This window comes from Microcaecilia unicolor, chromosome 11 (assembly GCF_901765095.1).
Source record: "Microcaecilia unicolor chromosome 11, aMicUni1.1, whole genome shotgun sequence".
In the NCBI taxonomy this organism is placed as follows: Eukaryota; Metazoa; Chordata; class Amphibia; order Gymnophiona; family Siphonopidae; genus Microcaecilia; species Microcaecilia unicolor.
In genome coordinates, this window is record NC_044041.1 from 195,495,174 (window position 1) to 195,517,944 (window position 22,771).

General features: G+C 45.2%; 1 protein-coding gene across 3 annotated transcripts; it reads left to right on the top strand.

Moving 5' to 3' along the window:
* Positions 1-3,357: 3,357 nt before the first annotated feature.
* On the top strand, positions 3,358-18,467 carry STMN1 (stathmin 1). 3 transcript variants are annotated; one of them, XM_030217357.1, is made up of 6 exons: positions 3,375-3,391; positions 4,561-4,563; positions 10,036-10,104; positions 12,993-13,165; positions 13,447-13,638; positions 17,783-18,467. In XM_030217357.1, the coding sequence occupies exons 3-6, from the start codon at positions 10,092-10,094 to the stop codon at positions 17,840-17,842; spliced, it is 438 nt and encodes a 145-aa protein (XP_030073217.1). In that variant the 5' UTR covers positions 3,375-3,391; positions 4,561-4,563; positions 10,036-10,091; the 3' UTR covers positions 17,843-18,467. The 3 variants fall into 3 exon arrangements, with proteins under 3 accessions (XP_030073215.1, XP_030073217.1, XP_030073216.1); XM_030217355.1 differs by lacking the exon at positions 4,561-4,563 and having other exon boundaries at positions 3,358-3,391; XM_030217356.1 differs by lacking the exon at positions 4,561-4,563 and having other exon boundaries at positions 3,379-3,397.
* The last annotated feature ends 4,304 nt before the right edge of the window (positions 18,468-22,771 follow it).

Sequence of the window (22,771 nt, forward strand, 5' to 3'; positions counted from 1 at the left end):
AAGTAGTTCTAGCTAGGTCATTTTTCTTGTTTACCTCCATTTTCAAAGCAATAACAAAGATGCATTACCGAAATTTTCTTTTCCCTGTTAATATTTAATAATCGTTAGCAATTGACTCGCTGCTCAAGATCCCAGGTGAAATCTTTCTCTCTGACACTTTTAAGTGTTATATTGCTGCTTACCACGGTAGTAGCAGGCTTTGTCTTCATCCTCTGAACAGAACCTGCTGAGCAACTTTGATTATCGATTTCTCAAAGATATCCGAGTCATCAGTTTCATTTTACAAAATACTCAAAAGTAATGCTGAACGCAAATTAAAGAGGACAGTATATATGAGATTTGGGATACTAATTTTGAATCTACAGATTGTCTCATTAAAGTGGCCTGTAATATGTTTGTAGATCGCAATAAAATGCATAAATATCGAAATTTGAAGAGCTTACTAGTTGGGGATGGAAAATGGGTTGTGCTTAGATAAAGGAATTGGTACCATATAGTTCTTCCTTTTCTCATAATGGGGACTAGATTGGTATATTAACTTTTATGAATTTTTAAGTACATGTGTATTGTTAGATATGTATATACTATGATGTATATTATCTTTTTCTTGCCATTTTAAAATTATTTTGTAATATATTTACAGAATTCATTTAAAACAAAAATATCACATCATTTTATATAGCACAATTTGTGGAATATTTAAAGGAAAATTGGCATTTCCTCTGATTTTATTCAAGCTGAAATTGCAGTGAGGGAGATCATACTGATTCTACTTAAATGCCTCAACTCTACAATGCATCTATACATACATTGCAGTGGACATTTTTATTTCTTATTTCCTTGTCCCTTATTGTACCCATTTATTCCTACCTTACCCTTTTTCTAATTGTATTTGTTTAATACCTACCGTACTTGGCGTTCACCATTACGGTATTTTGTAAGTCACATTGAGCCTGCTAATATGTGGGATATAAATGTTACAGATAAATAAATAAATGTTTGAATCTACAACCTGCTTAGCAGCTGAAAGGGATAATTTGCAATGACAGAATTCCAAAAAGGTGTGGCTAAAAACAGAGGTTCTGTATACTACTACAAATCATTTCTATAGCGCTACCAGTCTGTATACAGTAGAGGTTCTCAGCCCAGTCCCACACCTAGCAAGATGGTTTTCAGGATGGCCATGGTGAATACGCAAGAACATAAAGAGTTGCTATCTGGGACAGACTGAAGGTCTATCAAGCCCAGCATCCTGTTTCCAACAGTGGCCAATCCAGGTTACAATACCCAGCAAGATCCCAAAACAGTACATTCTATGCTGCTTATCCTAGAAATAAGCAGTGGATTTTCCCCAGGTCCATCTTAATAATGGCTTATGGACTTTTCTTTTAGGAAGCTAGCCAAACCTTTTTTAAACCCCGCTAAGCTAACTGCTTTTACCACATTCTCTGGCAACAAATTCCAGAGTTTAATTACACTTTAAGTAAAGAAATATTTTCTCCAATTTGTTTTAAATTTACTACTTTGTAGCTTTATTGCATGTCCCCTAGTCCAAGTATTTTTGGAAAGCGTAAACAAGCAATTCACATGTACTGGTTCCACTCCACTCACTATTTTATAGATCTCTATAGCTCTCCTCAGCTGTCTTTTCTCCAAGCTGAAGAGCCCTAGCCACTTTAGCCTTTCCTCATAGGGAAGTCGCCCCATCCCCTTTATCATTTTCATCACTTTTCTCTGTACCTTTTCTAATTCTACTATTTTTAGATGCGGTGACTAGAATTGCACACAGTATTCAAGGTCCAGTCGCACCATGGAGCAATACAAAGGCATTATGGCATCCTAAATTTTGTCACTTCACTGGCTTCCTATCCGTTTCTGCATATAGTTCAAACTCCTCTTATTGACCTATAAGTGCATTCACTCTGCAGCTCCTCAGTACCTCTCCACTGTCATCTCTCCCTGGGAACTCCGTTCACTGGGTAAATCTCTCTTATCTGCACTCTTCTCCTCCACTGCTAACTCCAGACTCCGTTCCTTTTATCTTGCTGCACCATATGCCTGGAATAGACTTCCTGAGCTGGTATGTCAAGCTCCATCTCTGGCCGTCTTCAAATCTAAGCTAAAAGCCCACCTTTTTGATGCTGCTTTTAACTCCTAACCCTTATTCACTTGTTCAGAACCCTTATTTTATCATCCTCACTTTAATATTCTCTTATCTCTTGTTTGTCCGTCCTAATTAGATTGTAAGCTCTGTGAAGCAGGGACTGTCTCTTCATGTTCAAGTGTACAGTGCTGTGTACGTCTAGTAGCGCTTTAGGTGATAAGTAGTAGTAGTATTCCATTCCTCATAATACCTACCTTTCTATTTGCTTTCTTAGCCGCACTGCATACTGAGCAGAGGGTTTTAAATGTATCATCGATGACACCTAGATCCCTTTCCTGGTTGGTGATTCCTAATGTGGAACCTTGCATCGTGTAACTATAGTTCAGGTTCCTCTTTCCCATGTGCATTGCTTTGCACTTGCTCACATTGTCATCTGCCATTTTGATGCCCAGTCTCGTAAGGTCCTGTTGTAATTTTTCACAATCCTCTTGCGATTAAACAACTTCGAATAACTTTGTGTCCTCAGCAATTACCTCACTAGTTACTCCCATCTCCAGATAATTAAAAATATGCTAAAAAGCCGCAGTCCAAGTACAGACACCTGGGGAACCCCACTAACTACCCTTCTCCATTGAGAATACTGTCCATTTAACCCTACTCTCTGTTTTCTATCACTTAACCAGTTTTTAATCCACGATAGAACACTGCCTTCTATCCCTTGACTCTGCAATTTCCTCTGGAGTCTTTCATGAGGTACTTCTGAAAATCCAGATACACAATATCAACCTAGTTACCTTTATCCACGTTTGTTCACCCCTTCAGGATTTTCTCATTAATCCATGGTTTATCAATAGTCTCTAAATTTCATGCATATTGTTTGTGGAGGTCCTGTGGACCTACCTGGCTGTGTCCTGGCGATTGGGTTGAGAAGCCCTGTTGTATAGCACAGAGGAGGTAGATTGCAAGGGGTCAGTTACAACTCTAAAGACAAAGAGGGGGTGGAGGGTTTATCCTGCAGCTACAACTCTAAGCAGTCTTTTTTTGGCATTTATTATAGGTCCTTAATCGGATTATGCACAACTACATTTCCCAAGATGCGCCCCGTTCAAATTGTTTACCTAGGAGTAGGAGATGTCATCCTCCCTTACATAGGCGGGTGAGGGGGCGGCACGTGCCCAGTCTCTCCACCAATGTCAGTGAGGCTGGCTGCGTCACGTGGCGGCGTTTGGCGCTTTTGTTCGCCACCGTTGGGGCATTTATGCTCACTTAGGCAGGCTGCCGGAGCAGGTGGGTGTGAGTAGCGAGCTACTGTTTTACTTCATCCTCTCTCTCCCCTTTCTGAATCGATGTAAACCGCTTTGAATGTAGTTGCAAAAAACTTCAGAAAGGCGCTATATCAAGTCCCATTTCCCTTTACGGCTGACCAAAAACTCCCTCCCTTCCCCCCCCCTATAAGCGAAGACCCCCCTCCCCCCCTTTGTTTACTCGGACGGACCCTTTCGGCAGTGCATTTATTGGGTGGGCGGGTGCGACTAGAGGATTTGCCAGCATCTTTTTAGTGAGACAGGTGGAGGTGGTGGTTGCAGACGGGGGGGGGGGGGGGGGGTGCGCGCGTGCTGCTCCCCGTGCTCGGCATTCGCTCTGCAATTTGGACAAGGAGCGAGTGAACAATAAATAACGGGTGTATCATCGTGAGCTATTCTAGTAACCCCCTCCCCCACCCCCCCCCCGAACTTCGGTGGAGAAGCGCACTAGTCGCCTCCTGTCTACCTTATCACCACGGTTGACCGTCCGTATAGATCGTTCTGTCATTATTTCCTCGTGGAGACAGAAGTTGGAAATAGGTGGTGGGGGAGGGCATTTGCTTGTTCTCACCGCCCGGGGCTACCCGCCATTCTGCAGGTTTGAACGCTGGGTTCAACCGCTTATCATGTGGTGGCCGTGCGCGCGCCGCCAGGCCTCGCTGATTGACAGTTCCGGGAGCCAAACGGGGTCCGCCTAAGCGCCCTTCTGCTCCGCCCTCCCTCCTGTAAAGAGGTGGGGCTCCTGTGATGGGCGGGACAGGGCTGGCGTGCGCTTTATGCTGGATGCGGCCGTTTTGTTCCTCGCGCTTCATTGTTTTGAATTCTTTTGGACGCGTGCGGTGGTGGGCTAGAATAACAGGCTTTGTCGCGATTGGCTAAGCTGGCGACGCGCCATTGGCCAATCCGTGGCAAGGGGGCGGGGTGCTGAGCCCCTTTGTTGTACTAGTTAGGGCGGTGGTGTGGGACCGCAGGTTGTTTTGAAGCTGAATTGAGATGGTGGAATTGGAATACGCTTTCCATTGCGTCCCACAGATCAGTCCAGAGACTTGTGGGTTATGTCCCTCAACCATCAATTGGAGATAGAGAGAACTCCAAGGTTTGCTATATGTGGTCATGTGCAGCCATCCAAACCTCAGTATTCTCTCTATCCAGCAGGTGGAGGGTCATACCAGTGCAGCTAAGTAGTGATCTGGCTCCTATCCCGTTCCCTCTGGAACTGTTGAGCCTGTAGGGGGGTTGAGAAGCTGTTTGTAGCTAGGGGTATACCTGATGTAGCCAAGTCCCTCCCCGTCTCTGCTCCCAGCCTCCCAAATTACGTCCTGGGTCTGAGGGCCGGCTGCACTTCTCTCCTGCCTCTGCTACAAACTAATAAAATAAAAAAAAACACGTTTGGGGCCGTGCGGGTTTTAATTTCCTCAGACCAAACTTGGGCACTAGACTGAGGCCAGTTTCTGCGCGTGGGAGGGCTGTGTTTCCTGACTTCTCCAGCGACGAGAATGCCAATGCCATCAAGGAAGCATATCTGCATATTCCCATTTGGCTGCCGCATCAGCGGTTCCTCCGCTTCGCGGTTCCTAGTCAGCATTACCAATTTCAGGCCATGCCATTCGGGCTGGTGACAGCCCCTCGTACCTTTTCCAAGGTTATGGTGGTCGTCGCCGCTTACGTGCGGTCTCAGAGAATTCAGGTTCACCCGTATCTAGACAATTGGCTCATCCGCGCACCCTCTCGCGAGGACAGTGCCCGGGTGCTTCACCTACTCCGTTCTCTGGGGTGGGTAGTACCTGGGGGTGCTGCTCGATACCCAGGTTGGCAAAGTGTTTAAGCCAGAGGCGCGCAGGCTACTCCTACAGAGTCAACTTTCTTCCCTGTTGCAGAACCCGGCGCCCAGCGCTTGGGACTATGTACAGGTGCTGGGGTCCACGGCAGCCACCTTAGATGTGGTGCCAGGGGTCATATGCACCCCCTGCAGTGATCCCTCCTCTGCCATTAGTCACCTCTGTCAGAGGATTATACGATCCGGATTCCTTGGACCCCACGCGCCCGGTTAGCCATGCGCTGGTGGCTGCTAGCGCTGAATCTGCAGAGGGGAATGCCCCTCATGTCTCTGAATTGGCTGGTGGTGACCACAGATGCCAGCCTGTCAGGTTGGGGGGGGGGGCGCATTGTCTCTCGGTCAGACAGCCCAGGGAATCTGGTCTCAGACGGAAGTGGCTTGGCCAATCAATCTTTTGGAATTACGGGCAATTCGTCTGGCGCTGCAGGCGTTCAGGATGATTCTGCATGGACAGTCAGGGTTCTATCTGACAATGCCACGGTGGTGGCCTATGTCAACAGACAGGGGCACCAGGAGCGCTCAGCTCGCGAAGGAGGCGGTGCTTCTATGCGTATGGTTGGAGCATCATCTGTACTTCCTGTTGGCAGCTCACATTGCAGGAGTCCTAAATACTCAGGCGGACTTCCTCAGCCGGAATCAGCTGGATCCAGGAGTGGGAGCTTTCACAACAGGCGTTCCATCAGATCACGGAGCTCTGGGGGATTCCGGCGTTCAATCTGATGGCTCGCTGCTCCAGTACCAAAACCTCCCGGTTTTTCAGCAGGGAGTATGGGTCCGAAGGCATAGACGCTCTTCTTCAGCCCTGGCCAGAGGTCCTTCTGTACGTGTTTCCTCCGTGGCCCATGATAGGTCGGGTGATTGGGCCACGACATTCAGGTGATCCTGGTGGCTCTGGACTGGGCCAGATGGCCTTGGTACGCGGATCTGGTTCGGTTAATAGTCGACAAGCTGTTTCGGTTGTCGGTGCAACCCGACCTGCTGCGCCAGGGCCCAGTAGTAATGGAGAATCCCACTCGCTTTGGGCTTATGGCATGGCTCTTGAAAGGGCACGTCTCAGATGGAGGGGCTATTCCAAGAAGGTCATAGTTAGATGTTGCAGGCTCAGAAGCGCTCTACATCATCGACCTATGCGCGTGTCTGGCGCACCTTTGTCTCGTGGTGTGCTTCTTCGGGACTTGCAGCAGAGTCGGCTTCGATACAATCAATCCTGGATTTTTTGCAGGACAGACTGGATAAAGCTCTATCCTTGAGCTCCTTGAAAGGTGCAGGTGGTGGCCTTGGCGTGTTAGGGGCCGTCTACATGGTCGCTCCCTGGCATTTGGATGTGGTGCGATTTCTGTGTGTGTGGGGGGGGGGGGGTTAACCATGTTCGGCCACGGTTTCCGGTTCTTCCGGAGTGGAGCCTCAATTTGGTACTGCGGGCGATGCTGCGTCCTCCGTTTGAGCCTCTGTCTGAGGCACCTCTAAAGGATATTACGTTGAAGGCTGTGTTTCTGGTGGCCATGGCCTCGGCAAGGCGGGTGTCGGAGCTTCAAGCTTTATCCTGCAGGGATCTCTTTCTACGTTTCGCTGGGGTCTGCATCAGGACAGTTCCATCCTTCCTGCCCAAAGTGGTGTCTTGCTTTCATTTGAACCAGTCGGTGATGTTGCCAGCTTTTCAGAAGGCAGACTATCCAGACAACTTCCGGGCTTTGCGCTGTTTGGACGTGAGCTGTGTTCTTATCCGGTATTTGGAGGTCACAAATTCCTTCCGGCGTTCGGACCATTTGTGCTCTTTGCAGGATGGAATAAGGATAACATGGCTTCGAAAGCCACAGTGGCACGGTGGCTGTGGGAGGCGATTGTCTCCGCATATTTAGTTCTGGGGAAAGTGGCTCCTCTTCACGTGCGGGCCCATTCGACAAGGGCTCAAGCTACATCCTTTGCGGAGTGTCGTTTAGTGCCGTTGGAAAAGATTTGCAGGGCGGCAACTTGGGCTTCGGTGCATACCTTTGCAAGGAAACTACCGTTTGGATGTGGCTGCGCGGCAGGACGCAGCGTTTGGGGCTTTTGTGCAGGCTGTTGGGGCCGAAGGGTCACACCCTACTTGAGGACTGCTTTGGTACATCCCACAAGTCTCTGGATTGAGCTGTGGGACGCAGATCAATCCAGAGGCCCTCCCTGGTACTAGTATTCTATGAGTTTGTTGTTTTCTCTATAGGTTTGTTCAATTCCGGTTCATCTGTTTGGTCTGTTGGAATTTAAAAAAAAAAAGAAAGAAAGAAATGAAGAGAAGCAAGACAATTCGTCAGTGGCAGCTGGTTAGCTGTGGAGCACTGTGGTTGCAGTGACATACAGTGGGGGAAATAAGTATTTGATCCCTTGCTGATTTTGTAAGTTTGCCCACTGACAAAGACATGAGCAGCCCATAATTGAAGGGTAGGTTATTGGTAACAGTGAGAGATAGCACATCACAAATTAAATCCGGAAAATCACATTGTGGAAAGTATATGAATTTATTTGCATTCTGCAGAGGGAAATAAGTATTTAATCCCTCTGGCAAACAAGACCTAATACTTGGTGGCAAAACCCTTGTTGGCAAGCACAGCGGTCAGACGTCTTCTGTAGTTGATGATGAGGTTTGCACACATGTCAGGAGGAATTTTGGTCCACTCCTCTTTGCAGATCATCTCTAAATCATTAAGAGTTCTGGGCTGTCGCTTGGCAACTCGCAGCTTCAGCTCCCTCCATAAGTTTTCAATGGGATTAAGGTCTGGTGACTGGCTAGGCCACTCCATGACCCTAATGTGCTTCTTCCTGAGCCACTCCTTTGTTGCCTTGGCTGTATGTTTTGGGTCATTGTCGTGCTGGAAGACCCAGCCACGACCCATTTTTAAGGCCCTGGCGGAGGGAAGGAGGTTGTCACTCAGAATTGTACGGTACATGGCCCCATCCATTCTCCCATTGATGCGGTGAAGTAGTCCTGTGCCCTTAGCAGAGAAACACCCCCAAAACATAACATTTCCACCTCCATGCTTGACAGTGGGGACGGTGTTCTTTGGGTCATAGGCAGCATTTCTCTTCCTCCAAACACGGCGAGTTTAGTTCATGCCAAAGAGCTCAATTTTTGTCTCATCTGACCACAGCACCTTCTCCCAATCACTCTCGACATCATCCAGGTGTTCACTGGCAAACTTCAGACGGGCCGTCACATGTGCCTTCCGGAGCAGGGGGACCTTGCAGGCACTGCAGGATTGCAATCCGTTATGTCGTAATGTGTTACCAATGGTTTTCGTGGTGACAGTGGTCCCAGCTGCCTTGAGATCATTGACAAGTTCCCCCCTTGTAGTTGTAGGCTGATTTCTAACCTTCCTCATGATCAAGGATACCCCACGAGGTGAGATTTTGCGTGGAGCCCCAGATCTTTGTCGATTGACAGTCATTTTGTACTTCTTCCATTTTCTTACTATGGCACCAACAGTTGTCTCCTTCTCGCCCAGCGTCTTACTGATGGTTTTGTAGCCCATTCCAGCCTTGTGCAGGTGTATGATCTTGTCCCTGACATCCTTAGACAGCTCCTTGCTCTTGGCCATTTTGTAGAGGTTAGGGTCTGACTGATTCACTGAGTCTGTGGACAGGTGTCTTTCATACAGGTGACCATTGCCGACAGCTGTCTGTCATGCAGGTAACGAGTTGATTTGGAGCATCTACCTGGTCTGTAGGGGCCAGATCTCTTACTGGTTGGTGGGGGATCAAATACTTATTTCCCTCTGCAGAATGCAAATAAATTCATATACTTTCCACAATGTGATTTTCCGGATTTAATTTGTGATGTGCTATCTCTCACTGTTACCAATAACCTACCCTTCAATTATGGGCTGCTCATGTCTTTGTCAGTGGGCAAACTTACAAAATCAGCAAGGGATCAAATACTTATTTCCCCCACTGTAAATTCCCGTGCAGTACATTTTGGTACAGTGGGAGAGGCAGGAGAGTGCGCTTCGTAATGTCTGGGGTTTCTGTCTACTGCTTTGGTAAGACCTAATTTTACCTTAGCCACGGTAATAAACTCTAGGAACCTAAAGAAAAGATAGAAGTAAAATAATTATGCATGTTTTCATGCCACTGACTTCAAATCAATCGTAAAAGAATTGCAAGCAACGTGCAACCTGCTACTGAATCAGTACTGGTAATGGCTCTATTGTAAAAGCAAACCGTACAGTGATCAACACCTTACAGCAGCTGCAATTAAGTATAGTGTGCACTGATGAGCAAGCATTCAGCCCAAATATACACAGTACAACCCCAACATACGTGTAAAAGTAGTCACACTTGTCTTTAGAATTGGTATTATGGGAGAGAAACAGTAGCTGTAGAAGCGATATGAACAAAATTTGAAGGTATTTATTTGTACCTTGTACAAAATGGAGATCCTAAGCCCTCCAGAGAGGTTATTTACCCATCGTATTTAAATGTAATTTGCCTTGAGCTGCTACTGTAAAGGCTTGAGTTAAAAGTAGCAGATAAGTACAGTAAATGTTTTCATATAAGCTGTCTGTCTACTGAATGGCTGTCATATTGCTTCATGATGGTTGAGCATATGCGACTGGAGGTGCCTGATTTGACATTTGAAAACTGGCTTTTTTGTCATAGGGTCTTGCCTTTCTTTGTATGAAAGTATGCTGGTAATGTGAAATACTGCATATTTAAATGTTACGGCAGTATGGCTGTAGAAAGGTACATCTAATGTGTCCAGTTTTGTTTATAGTGCAATAACATGACCACAGCTGAAGGCATTTTTTGTCTTTTAGGTATCTCATCTGAATTTAGTGGTGCATATTTTGAAGTGTTTTACTTTTCGTCTGTTATGGCTACTTCAGGTAGGTGACTTATTTTTACTATAAGCGAAATGTCATGCTGGGGTTTTGTTCCTTAATTTGAAATGAAAACCAAAATTCAATGACAGGTTTATTGGGAAAGAAAGGTAGGAGGCCCCTGCAAGTCCAGTAGAGTTCGATTCCCGGCACAGGCAGCTCCTTGTGACTCTGGGCAAGTCACTTAACCCTCCATTGCCCCATGTAAGCCGCATTGAGCCTGCCATGAGTGGGAAAGCGCGGGGTACAAATGTAACAAAACAAAAAAAACAGTGGTGTTGGTTTTTGGTTTGTTTGTTTTTTGCTAGATACCCTTGTTAACCCTTTAGTTACATAACTATAGATCTGTGTGCCTGTTCATGTCTGTCCATGCATGACTTTTTCATGGAAGTGAAGCCATGCAGTTAACATGAGGACTATTCACCTGATATTTAAAAGGGTTTAACCAGGCAGGAAAGGCTCCTGCCCAGTTAAACCCAGCTGAGTGACCTGGCACCTAATATTCAGCAGCACTTAACTGCTGACAAATTGTTGAATATTGGCGCTAACCAGCCATCTCCTAATGGATAGGTTAGAGGCAGAGTGTGGGTAGAGCACCTACTTAGCAAGTTAGCAGTGACTTTTCAGTCCATTAACTGGCTAAGTAACTGCATAAATTAGGACAGTATTTTTCTTGCTGTCCTAAACTTTGTGCTAAAGTTAACTGGACATCAGTCTGAATATTAGTCAGTGACCGTTGATACCCTTATTCAGTGCCAGAGGCCGCATATGCCCCAGCCTAGATATCTGGCATCAGTTCTGTCTGCAGCGCTGACATTGCATACTGCTGCAGGCCCTATATATTGAGGCTGTAAAAATGAACAAAAGTAGCAAGCTTTTCCTTTCACTGTTATGGATGTGGTAGCCATGAGAGAGAGAGAGACTAAGGAGGTGGCCAGTCCCAAAGTACTTAAGAAGCTGCTATGGGTACTGGGTCAGAGGCTTTCCTTAAACCTTAGGCGATGTCAAGAAATGCAAGCCCAGAAACCAGAGGTTACTTACTTCTCCACCTCCAACTACAGAAACTTACATACAAAACCATATACACGGCAGGAGTTACCTGGGCTCCAAATGGTGGAACTCGATACCAAAAGCCATAAGAAGCATAACCAAATCTTCAGTTCAGAAAGGAACTGAAATCCTACCTCGTAAAAAAATTTCTACAACTAACCATGTAAGCTATTGATGACCTTTTCATGTCCTAACTTGTAAAAAAAACAATGTCATTTCACCAAACTGCAAATTGTAAGCTACTTTGAACTGAAACCTGTTTTTGGATAACAGTGGGATATAAGAATGTATGTATAAATAAATAAATTTTAAATATGATCCCGATGATGGCATACTTAACAACCTTCCTTGCTCTTCGTCCCCCTCCGACTTATTCAAAGTATAAAAACATCATTGGGTCTTGGGTTCTGCAAGCATAATTGACACAATTCTGTACATGAGTTTTCAGTCTGACAGGAAGCTATGCACGAGGAGGGGGGGACAGCCATAGGTTGTCACTGACCAATGTCCTATGCTAGCAGCAGCACCAAGAAAAAGGCAGGCACAGGGACGTTCTCTGTGCGCTGCGCCTGGCTGTATGGGGACCCAGAAATGGGAAGTTACCACTTGATGTAACTTCCTGTTTCTTGGTCCAGCAGAGCCAGCGGCAGCTTGCAGTGGGGAAACGTCCCTGCGCCTCCCTTTTGCTTGCTGCTGCAGTGAAGCAGCGGACTAGTAGTGCAGGAGCCCAAACCACCTTTAGATTGTAAGCTCCTTTGAGCAGGGACTGTCCTTCTTTGTTAAACTGTACAGTGCTGCGTAACCCTAGTAGCGCTTTAGAAATGTTTAGTAGTAAAATGAGTGAGTCAGCGGGAGGGGGAGAACACAGAGAGACGAGAAGGGTCAATGTGATGGGGGAGGAGGGAAGAGATGGGGCAAAGCTAGATAAGGGGGGAGAGAGAGCAGTGCAGTCTATGGGAAGGGAAAAAGAGGGGTCAATGCAGAATATGGAGGGTGTGGAGAGATAAAACTGTGTAGATCATGGGGGGGGGGGGGGGAATGTGGGTTGGGAAAGAGCAATGCATAATATGATTGAGAAGAGATTTGGCAATGCAGAATATGGGGGCAGGATGAAGCAATAAAATATAGAAAATGTATATGTAAAAAATCTTTAGCAAAAAGATATGTATATGCAGTGGTGTGCTGATAAATGTTTAACAGGCTCTCTCCCTGGTCCACCTCTGCCCCCCCCCCCCCCCCCAAATTGCAGAGCTGGCTATAGCCGGGGAGAGAGCCTGGGTGGGGGAGGGGGGCAATGCATTACTCCAGGAAAAAAAATTAAATGATCCCAGGTTCAAATCTAATTCATGTAGGGATAAAATGCCATAAATAAGTAAATAAATATAAACTTTTAATGTTGAGCACCTGATTCTCAAAGTGGACATATTCCAACACTATAAGAGGACACAGGGCTGGTGGTTGGGAGGTGGGGCTAGTGCTGGGCAGACTTAATACGGTCTGTGCCAGAGCCGGTGGTGGGAGGCGGGGATAGTGCTGGGCAGACTTATACGGTCAATTGCAAGAAAAATTAGTAAGGGCTAGTTTATCTTAATAGATAATGCGTGTACTGTTGAATTGAGTTCCCAATTGAGATTCCTGCTAATTGAACTGCTGGCTGGAAATACTTTTGCAATGAAAATCTGACAAGGAGAGAGGCTTACTGTTAAGCCACCACATAAAACTGTTGGAGAGGGTTTTCAACAAATTCCACACTTGAGGAGAATGTGTGGGAGATGTTTCCTTTGAGTAAACTGGATTAAGATTTTTCCTACTCTATAAAAACTTTATTGGCTTTTTTGCTCTAGATATGCAGGTGAAAGAACTAGAGAAGCGTGCCTCTGGGCAAGCATTTGAACTTATACTGAGTCCTCGGTCAAGTGAATCAGCCCCAGAGTTTCCCCTGTCTCCTCCCAAAAAGAAAGATGTTTCACTGGAAGAAATTCAGAGGAAATTAGAAGCTGCAGAAGAAAGGCGCAAGGTAAATAGTCATATTTATAATTAGAACTTGACATTTGGGAGGGTCTCTCATTAACTCAGTATCTCCATTCTAAGTGCTAAGGTCTATTGGTTAGTATTAAACAGACGACTCATAAAAATTCTCCACTTTTGTATTAACAGCACAGTTGAAATTGTTTACATCAGCAACTTGTTTACCAGTTTAAAACAGTTTTCTGTAACCTTGGTGTGTGCATTGCTTATATCCACAGGTGACTATTAGCCTAGATTTTGATATCTAATTACTTGTTGTGGAATATTTAGTCTCATGAAGCTGAAGTCTTAAAGCAACTGGCTGAGAAACGGGAGCATGAAAAAGAAGTGCTTCAAAAAGCAATAGAAGAAAATAATCTCTTCAGCAAAATGGCAGAAGAGAAACTGACCCATAAGATGGAAGCCAACAAAGAGAATCGGGAGGCACAGATGGCTGCTAAGCTTGAGCGCTTGCGAGAGAAGGTAGGTTGAGATTTTGAAAATAGAAATTCAGACTTAAGTTCTAGGTCCTGGATTTATATTTGACCTGTCTGCTGCCCTCAAGTTCTGAAGACATTTGTTTTCTAGGTTACTGTATCACAAAAATAGATCAGATATTTAGAGGAATATTTTCAAAGCACAGACTTAAAGTTCTGTAGGTTACTATGTAGCTTTGTAAGCCTTAAGTGCTTTGAAAATGAGCCCCTTAGTATACTGATCTTTTTAATACCTATTTTTAATCCCTCTGCAGTTCTACCTAGTTCTGCTGTGGATTGACTCAGTCTATTGGGACTTCATTTTGGGGGAGGGGAGCACATGGTCTGCATACTTAAACAGTTAAGATTCTATCTAGTGCAGAAATGGGCATCCTGTGGGCCAAATGCAGCCTCCCACTGAATTGTATGCAGCATATGAGACCACCCATGTTATTAACCAGAATTTTGTCAATTTTAGTGTGTTAACATTTGTATTGATTCAACAAAATACATCATTCAACATTCCAAATGATCAAGAGGCTGCATGCTTGAAGCAGTGCCCCCCCCCCCCCCCCAGCTCCACTTCTTTAATATCTGGATTAGCATAAATATCTCGAAGCAAAGGATCGAGGGTGAGAACAAATAACAGCGGAGAAAGTGGACACCTCTGGTGTGTTCCATGGAGAATGGGAAAAGTCTCTGATAAAATCCCGTTAATGACAATTTTTGCCCTGGGGTTCAGCATATAAAAGCTGAACATAACGAAGAAAACGGTCCCTAAAACCGCCCTCAAGACTGAAAATAAAAAAAATCTTGGCACACCCAGTTGCAGGCCTTCTCAGCATCAAAGCTCGCTAACAGAGAAGGCAAAGCCTCCCACCCCCGCTGTTCCAGAGAAACAAGAATTTTTGACAATAGAATGGCCTTTGGCAAATCCAACTTGGGCCTTGTAGTAAAGTCTATTTCGGCTGGGAACTTTTCAGTACTGAGTATTGCCTTTTAGTCTGGCGTCTGTGCCCAGAGTGTTTACAAAGTGTCTGGCGGTAGTAGCAGCGTCGCTACGCAGACTGGGAGTGCATGTGTTCCCTTATCTCAACGATTGGCTTGTGAAGAGCACCTCAGAGGCAGATGCTCTACAGTCCATGCGAATGATAATTCAGGTGCTACAGCTACTGGGTTTCGCGATCAATTACTCCAAGTCCCTTCTCACCCCAGTACAGAAGTTGGAATTCATTGGGGCTCTGTTGAACACAAAGACAGCTCGAGCTTATCTTCCCGACGCAAGGACAGACAACCTCCTGTCCATGGTTCGAGCATCTCAACAGATAACGGCTCAGCAGATGTTGAGACTTCTGGGGCACATGGCCTCCACAGTTCATGTAACTCCCATGGCACATCTACATATGAGATCAGCTCAGTGGACCCTAGCTTCCCAGTGGTATCAAGAGGATGTAATCCAACTGTCCACCGATTTTCGGAATTCCCTTCAGTGGTGGATGATTCGATCCAATTTGACCTTGGGACGTTCATTCCAAATTCCTCAGCCACAAAAAGTACTGACAACGGATGCATCCCTCCTGGGGTGGGGAGCTCACGTAGATGGGCTTCACACTCAAGGAGCTTGGTCCTTTCAGGAAAAAGGTCTTCAGATCAACCTCCTGGAACTGCGAGCGATCTGGAACACTCTAAAGGCTTTCAGAGATTGGCTGTCCAACCAAATCATTTTAATTCAGACAGACAATCAGGTTGCTATGTATTACACCAACAAGCAGGGGGGCACCGGATCTTGCCCTCTGTGTCAGGAAGCCGTCCAGATGTGGCTTTGGGCGCACCGTCACGGCATGTTTCTGCAAGCCACTCATCTGGCAGACGTAAACAACAGTCTGGCCAACAGACTGAGCGGGATAATGCAACTTCATGAGTGGTTACTGAACATGGGAGTAGCCCGCAAGATCTTCCGAGCGTGGGGCACCCCCTCGGCGGATCTTTTTGCCACTCAGATCAATCACAAGGTCCCTCAGTTCTGTTCCAGGCTTCAGGCCCATGACAGACTAGCATCTGATGCCTTTCTCCTACATTGGGGAACAGGCCTTCTGTATGCGTATCCTCCCATACCTCTAGTAGGGAAGACTTTGCTGAAACTCAAGCAAAACCGCGGAAACAGGATTCTGATTGCGCCCTCTTGGCCCCATCAGATTTGGTTCCCTCTTCTTCTAGAGTTGTCCTCCGAAGAACCGTGGCGATTGGACTGTTTTCCGACCCTCATCACCCAGAACGAGGGGTCGCTTCTACATCCCAACCTCCAGTCTCTGGCCCTCACGGCCTGGATGTTGAGAGCTTAGAAATTGCCTCCTTAGGTCTTTCAGAGGGTGTCTCCCGAGTCTTGCTTGCTTCCAGGAAAGAGTCCACAAAAAAAATGCAACTCTTTCAAATGGAGATTTGCCATTTGGTGTGACAGCAAGGCCCTAAATCCTTTTTCTTGTCCTACGCGGACCCTGCTTGAATACCTTCTACACTTGTTGGAATCTGGTCTGAAGACCAACTCCGTAAGGGTTCACTTTAGTGCGATTAGTGCTTATCGCTGTGTAGAGGGTAAGCCTATCTCTGGACAGCCTTTAGTAGTTCGCTTCATGAGAAGTTTGCTTTTGTCAAAGCCCACAGTCAAACCTCCACCAGTGTCATGGGATCTCAACATCGTTCTCACCCAGTTGATGAAAGCTCCTTTTTGAGCCACTGAATTTCTGCCATCTGAAGTACTTGACCTGGAAGGTCATTTTCTTGGTGGCTGTTACTTCAGCTCGTAGGGTCAGTGAGCTTCAGGCCTTAGTAGTGCATGCACCTTATATTAAGTTTCATCACAACAGAGTAGTCCTCCGCACTCACCCTAAGTTCCTGCCAAAGGTGGTGTCGGAGTTCCATCTGAACCAGTCAATTGTCTTGCCAACATTTTTTCCCTGTTCTCATACCCGCTCTGGCGAAAGCAGTTTGCATACCTTGGACTACAAGAGAGCATTGGCCTTTTACGTGGAGCGGACAAAGCCCTTTAGACAGGCCGCCCAGTTGTTTGTTTCTTTCGACCCCAACAGGAGAGGAGTCGCCATCGGAAAATGCACAATCTCTAATTGGCTAGCAGATTGTATTTTTCACTTATGCACAGGCTGGGTTGTCTCTAGAGGACCATGTCACGGCTCATAATGTAAGAGCCATGGCTGCGTCAATGGCTCACTTAAAGTGAGCCTCCATTGAAGAGATTTGCAAGGCTGCAAAGTGGTCATCAGTCCACACATTCACATCTCACTGCTGCCTTCAGCAGGATACCCGACGCAACAGTCGGTTTGGGCAGTAGGTGCTGCAGAATCTGTTCGGGGTTTCGAATCCAACTCCACCCCCTTAGACCCAATTTTGTTCTGTTCCAAGCTGCACTCTCAGTTAGTTGTTTACTGTTTCAGATCAATCTATGTTATGTCCTCGCCGTTGCGAGCCCAATTGACCAATGTTCATTGTTTTGAGTGAGCCTGGGTGCTAGGAATACCCCACATGTGAGAACAAGCAGCCTGCTTGTCCTCGGAAAAAGCGAAGATACTTACCTGTAGCAGGTATTTTCCGAGGACAGCAGGCTGATTGTTCTCACAAACCCACCCACCTCCCCTTTGGAGGAGTTGTTTGTTTGTTTTAATGCTTTTTCATTAAACTGAGGAGGCAGGCTCATGCGACGGGCGGGAAGTCATTTGCGCATGTGCGGTTCGCGCACCAGAAGGGTCTGGCAAAACTTTTTATTTTTGCTGATGAAAAATTTGCTGTTTCCTGGGCGGACGTCGACCCACATGTGAGAACAATCAGCCTGCTGTCCTCTGTAAGTATCTTCGCTGTATGGGATGTTCTTTATCAATTTACACCAGGTGATGTGGGCCCAATCTATAAGTATTAGGAACAGTATTGTGAGATTATGCAATCATGTGTTTAGATGAGATGACTAAACTTGTACCTTAGTCAGTAACGAACATAAACTTGGTAGCACTGGGGAAATGTGGTCCCTCGTGTTGCTTGGTAAATGGCTACTTTCTAGAATTGGTGGGTGTCTACTTGCCTTTCTTTGATTAGGCCTAGGTAACGAGTTTTGCATTAAAATTGTTATTCTTTTCCCTTCTTAGGACAAGAAAGTGGAAGAAGTTCGAAAGAACAAAGAATCCAAAGATGATGCTGAGAATTGAATTATGCTATTCAATCTGGCAGTGTGGGTTTTTTTTTTTTTTTTTAATTTACTGTAATATCCAAAGATGGGTTTTCTTTACTCACTGGTCAGTGTTTATATTGTTTCCAGAGTGACCCTAGAAGCTGTAATGTAGAACTGTATAGTTGATCAAAACTACACATGCTAGGTGTCCTAAAGCAATGCAAAGTTTCACTTTTTTTAAGTGTTCTAAAATCTATAGATGTAGCTGTTGCATCCCTTTTTCTACTAAGTACAATTAATACTGGATTGATAGCTAGTCAACTCTGTACATGTTTGAAAGAGAATAGGATTCTTTTTTGAAACATTTAGTCCCTGTTACATGCTGAATATTGCAACTTAATCTGTATGTGACTTAGTCTGCAATATACTGTAATTTGTTTACAGTTTACTTAATAAACTACAGTACATGTATAAGCATGGTTTATGTGCTATTTGTACAGACACTGTTAAGGTATGTCATTGCCCTACACATGCAGCTGAGGGCTGTGTTCTGAGAGTAAACTAATTTTATGTATTTCCCCCTCTTGTTTACACATACTTCATCTTAAAACTAGACTAAGACAATTGACCTGGCAACCTTTTTTGAACCTTAGAAATGTATTAAAAAAAAAGTAATTACATATTTAGTTGTGGCAGTCATGCCAATAACATCCTTTATCAACCTCAGCTAAAAAAAAAGGGGGAGGGGGGGAGGCAACAGATTTGTAGCTCATGGTGTAATGACTTTTTTCAAAGCATATTCTTGTAATGTGTTCCCTTAAGTACTATATAATTATTCTCAATTGACATGCAGAATGTTAATGCTATCAGACCACACGTGTATGGTCAAAATTAGTGCTCAGTGAATAAGTTTCCCATGCTGCTTAATTGCCACATGCTTCCTTCAGTTCTTCTGCTGGTTCTGAAGTAGAAGAAATAGCATGGTCCTTGATTCTCATACCTTTTTGGCTGCTTGCTAAATTAAAATAAAGGTCTCCATTTTCTCTCTCATCCTTATTTCACTTTGTTCATTATTGAGCTTGATCTAGAGACTCTGTTTAGCTATGTTGGGATGTAAGCATTGCCCCAACTGCATGAGCATTACACTCATTATTCTCAAAGGACAAGCTGGCCATAATTCTCAAGTGGGTAACGCGGACCCACATTGCCTGGTACGGAGCTTATGACAAGCTTTGTGGAGCGCAAGACACACGTCACCTCGCATGTGAGTGCCTTCCTGCCTGCTGCAAGAGCACGGTTACCGCTGTTCTTTTTCTACCACAGTGAAGAGGGGCCACTCTTGGTAGCAGCTCTTCTTTTGTCTGGTCTGGAAAGAGCTTTTTGTTGCCTTCGTGTTTTTTGTCCACTTCTTTTTTGGTGTGCCCGTGTTCAGGTACCCTTTTTCTCTCCCCTTACAATTTGTTTTCTGTGTTATTAGGCTGGGTTTTTCCCTTTTTCTGATGCCTTGCCTCTTTTTCTGGCACCATCGCTTCATTTGATTTGGCTGCAGAGGTTTTTCCATCCATGTCCACTCAAGTTTCCAGTGGCTTCAAGCGCTGTACCTGGTGCAGTCGGACCATCTGTGGCAAGGTGTCTCCAATGTTTAGGGTCCGACCATAGCCCTGCTAACTGTGGACCCAGGTTGCCAAAGAGGCTCAATGCAAATGGATTTTTGGAGCCAGGTCCGATTTCCTCAACGTTGGCATCCGCATGGCTGCTGCTAGACCTATTGACACTGGAAGCAGTAGTGCATCGAGTGGGTCCTCCACCTGTCTCGATGCCGACTGCTGGGCCCAGGGCCATCCACAGTTGGATCAGACCCTGAGGCAATGTGAGGATTCGACGACGTCCTCGGCACCGAGGAGCCTCGATGCTCGGCTTTGGGCAAAGACCAAGAAGCATTGGCATCAATAGTCCTCTATGCATGGTGCCAGGAGCTCCAAGACGTCTGAGGATTCAGCACTCAAAAAGCGGCAGTGCCAGGACTGTTCCCCCTGCCATTCAAGAGGTGCCGCTGCGTCAGTCTCCCAGCAACCAGGACCCGGCTCCTGTTTTGGCCCCATCAGTTCAGCCTGTCTCTGAGCCAGCCTCACAGCCTTTCCCAGTGTCTATCCTTTGAGCGCATTTGGGCCTTGCTCCCCCAGCTGATGGATGGCCTCTTGCAACAGTGTGCATCAGGGGTGCTTGCGCCTGCCCTGCTGCGGCCCCACTTGGCAGCCTGCGGTGCAGCCACCGATGCCAGTGTTGCGTGTGGCCCTGGTGTCAACTGCCACCCAAGTTGTTTAGAACTATTGAGAATTATTGTTTACTTGTCCTCGGAGAAAGTGAAGGATAGATACCTGTAGCAGGTATTCTCTGAGGACAGCAGGCCTTATATTCTCACAAAACCACTCGCCTCCCCATGGGGTTGTCTCCTTTTCTTTCTTTTTATGTTGTTGTATTTAACTGTGATGGCCGGGAAGAAACTCATGCATGTGTGGTGGAGTGAGTCTTGCTTGCCACAAAGCTCTTGTAAAGCTTGTCATAAGATCTGGAGCGGGCAATGTGGGACCATCTTACCCATTTGTGAGAATAAGGCCTGTTGTCCTCAGAATACCTACTACAGGTAAGTATTTTCACTTTTTGGCCCCATTGCATGGTCTGAACAAAGATGTCACCTACTATAAGGCTCTTTGTTTATCTGTTCTTATGATGCCATGTAGGAGCAGTTCTCTGCAGCCAAGGAGATCAATTCCTGGTGGGAAGAGATCTTGTGAGTGGGCTCCACCCCTAACTATTACCACATAAGCAACAGCTGAAGCCCCTGCTGTGCTCCCCCCCCCCCCCCCCCCCCCCCCCCCCCCCCCCCCCCCCCCCCAAAGTACCAGTAGAGGAATAGAAAGCCTCATCCTCTCTGTCAGGCCAGTTAGCCTTGCTTTGGTTCAGGGAGTGGACCTCTTAATAATACCAGCTGTTCTATAGTGTCACTCCAGACTGGTACAGACAAATGCATTAAGCATGTCTACCAACCGGTGGAGACAATTACTGAGTTCTATATAACCTATAAGTGGACTGTGCAGTCCCTCCTGCTGTCTGTCATTAAAATAGCAAAGGAGCAATCTGACAATAGCGTAAGGCAATAATATAACCTTACCCCCTCAGAGCTGATGGTCCACCAGCTAATGCAGAAGACCAGATGATACTGCCCATGAAATGAACCAAAGACTCCCTTTGAGGAAAAGAAACAGATGTTTAGTCAGTGTGAGGTAATGGGTCAAATAAAGACTTGTCACCTTGCGTGGTGCTTCCTGCATATCTCTTGTTCTCTACAAGTTGTCCAGAGATGAGAGGTCCACATATGGTTTTCTTATCTGGTTAGTGTTAGGTAGTGAGTTGTTTAAGGATGTCGTGTTTATCCTTACTGCTTGTCTTTAGATTGTAAGCTCCTTTGAGCAGGGACTGTCCTTCTATGTTAAATTGTACAGCGCTGCGTAACCCTAGTAGCGCTTTAGAAATGTCTAGTAGTAGTAGTCTACACAAATATTGAGGAGCTGGACTGGATGCCAAGGAAGATATGTCTCGGCTAAGATTTCAGTTCTCTGTCTCCACCTGCTGCTTGATGGACATCATTTTCTTTCCATTAGTCCATTCCACTATTCCAGAATCTGTGGGGATAGTTGTCAGGTAAGACCTAATTTCTCTTTTTTTTTTTTTTTTTTAAATTTGTCAAATTGTTTTATTAATGCTTCAAAAATTACAAAGTCATATAGAACAATTCTCCTTCAGAATACAAAAATAAAGGACAATAAAACAGTAACATCCAAGCTTTGTTAACAGTCATTTTCCCCCTCCCCGGTCTCCTTCTCCATACTAATTTCTCTTTTGTCCTTCACAAGTTGTATAAAAATTGAACTAATTTCTATATCTAGCATGTTTTTTTTTTTGAGAGGAGGAGAGAGGTATATAGTGATATGACAAGCCTATTTCTTCCACATGGGTAATCTATTTCACAGGTTCACCAAAAGCATAACATTTTGGAAGGATTAAGTTTCAGCTCTAGATAACAATGCAGATGCATTTTCTACTATCGAGGGATAATACTGAGATATTACTGTTAAGGTCTTCAAAACCTTAAAGAAGCATTTTTAACATCTTCATGGCACAGTTATGTCTGCACTAAATCAAAGCGAGAGTCCTGTACCCTGTCAGTTTTTTGTGACAATCTTGTTTATATTAATATTTTCTCTGCTAAGAAAACATTCTGGGATTGTTCATTATTGTGAAAGCAGTATTTTTTCCTTTCTATATGTTAAGGATACATTTCACAGAAGATTCTCAGCTGCTGTCAACAGTGTTGTCTGGTCTACAATCGCATCATTGTTTTGGTACCTCAGCAAGTGTCAGCTGCTGCTTTGCGTCAAATTTAAAACAAATTTGGAGCCTCCCTGTGCTGCTAGCCTGTGATACTTACACAAGGAACTGACATTTTTCTCAGATTTTGATTAGACTTTTTCCTTGTCGCTAATCATTTGTCTTTTCAACTTCAGTGAGCGACATAAGAGCTTGCAATTTATTCAGTTAACCCTTTTTAAAGGGTAGAAAGAGGCTCATTGGAGAATCTCTTAGCTTTCCAAGCGGCAAGACTAGATAAAACGGTTTTGAATTTTATGCTTCCTGCTTTAGATTACAGGCGTTTTAGATGCATGATTAAGACATACCTGTTTAGGAAATTTGTGTTATTCTGTAGATTAACGATTATTGGTCGTTTATTATCTTGTCATTTACTTTATTGTAAAATTTAAAGGGAATTTTATTTTTTGTCATACTGTAGTGTTGTTAATCTCTGGTAACTTTCAGATTAATCTGTTGTAATCCACATAGAACCAAAAGGTAGATAGCGAACTATAAAATATTGTGTTATGTTAAGCAAAATATTAGGAAATCCAGG

What these genes read in the sequence shown, in the direction of transcription:
- STMN1 (XM_030217355.1), top strand. An exon ending in CTGCAGAAGAAAGGCGCAAG is followed by an intron (nt 13,166 to 13,446) that starts GTAAATAGTCAT and finishes TGGAATATTTAG; the next exon opens with TCTCATGAAGCTGAAGTCTT. An exon ending in TTGAGCGCTTGCGAGAGAAG is followed by an intron (nt 13,639 to 17,782) that starts GTAGGTTGAGAT and finishes TTCCCTTCTTAG; the next exon opens with GACAAGAAAGTGGAAGAAGT.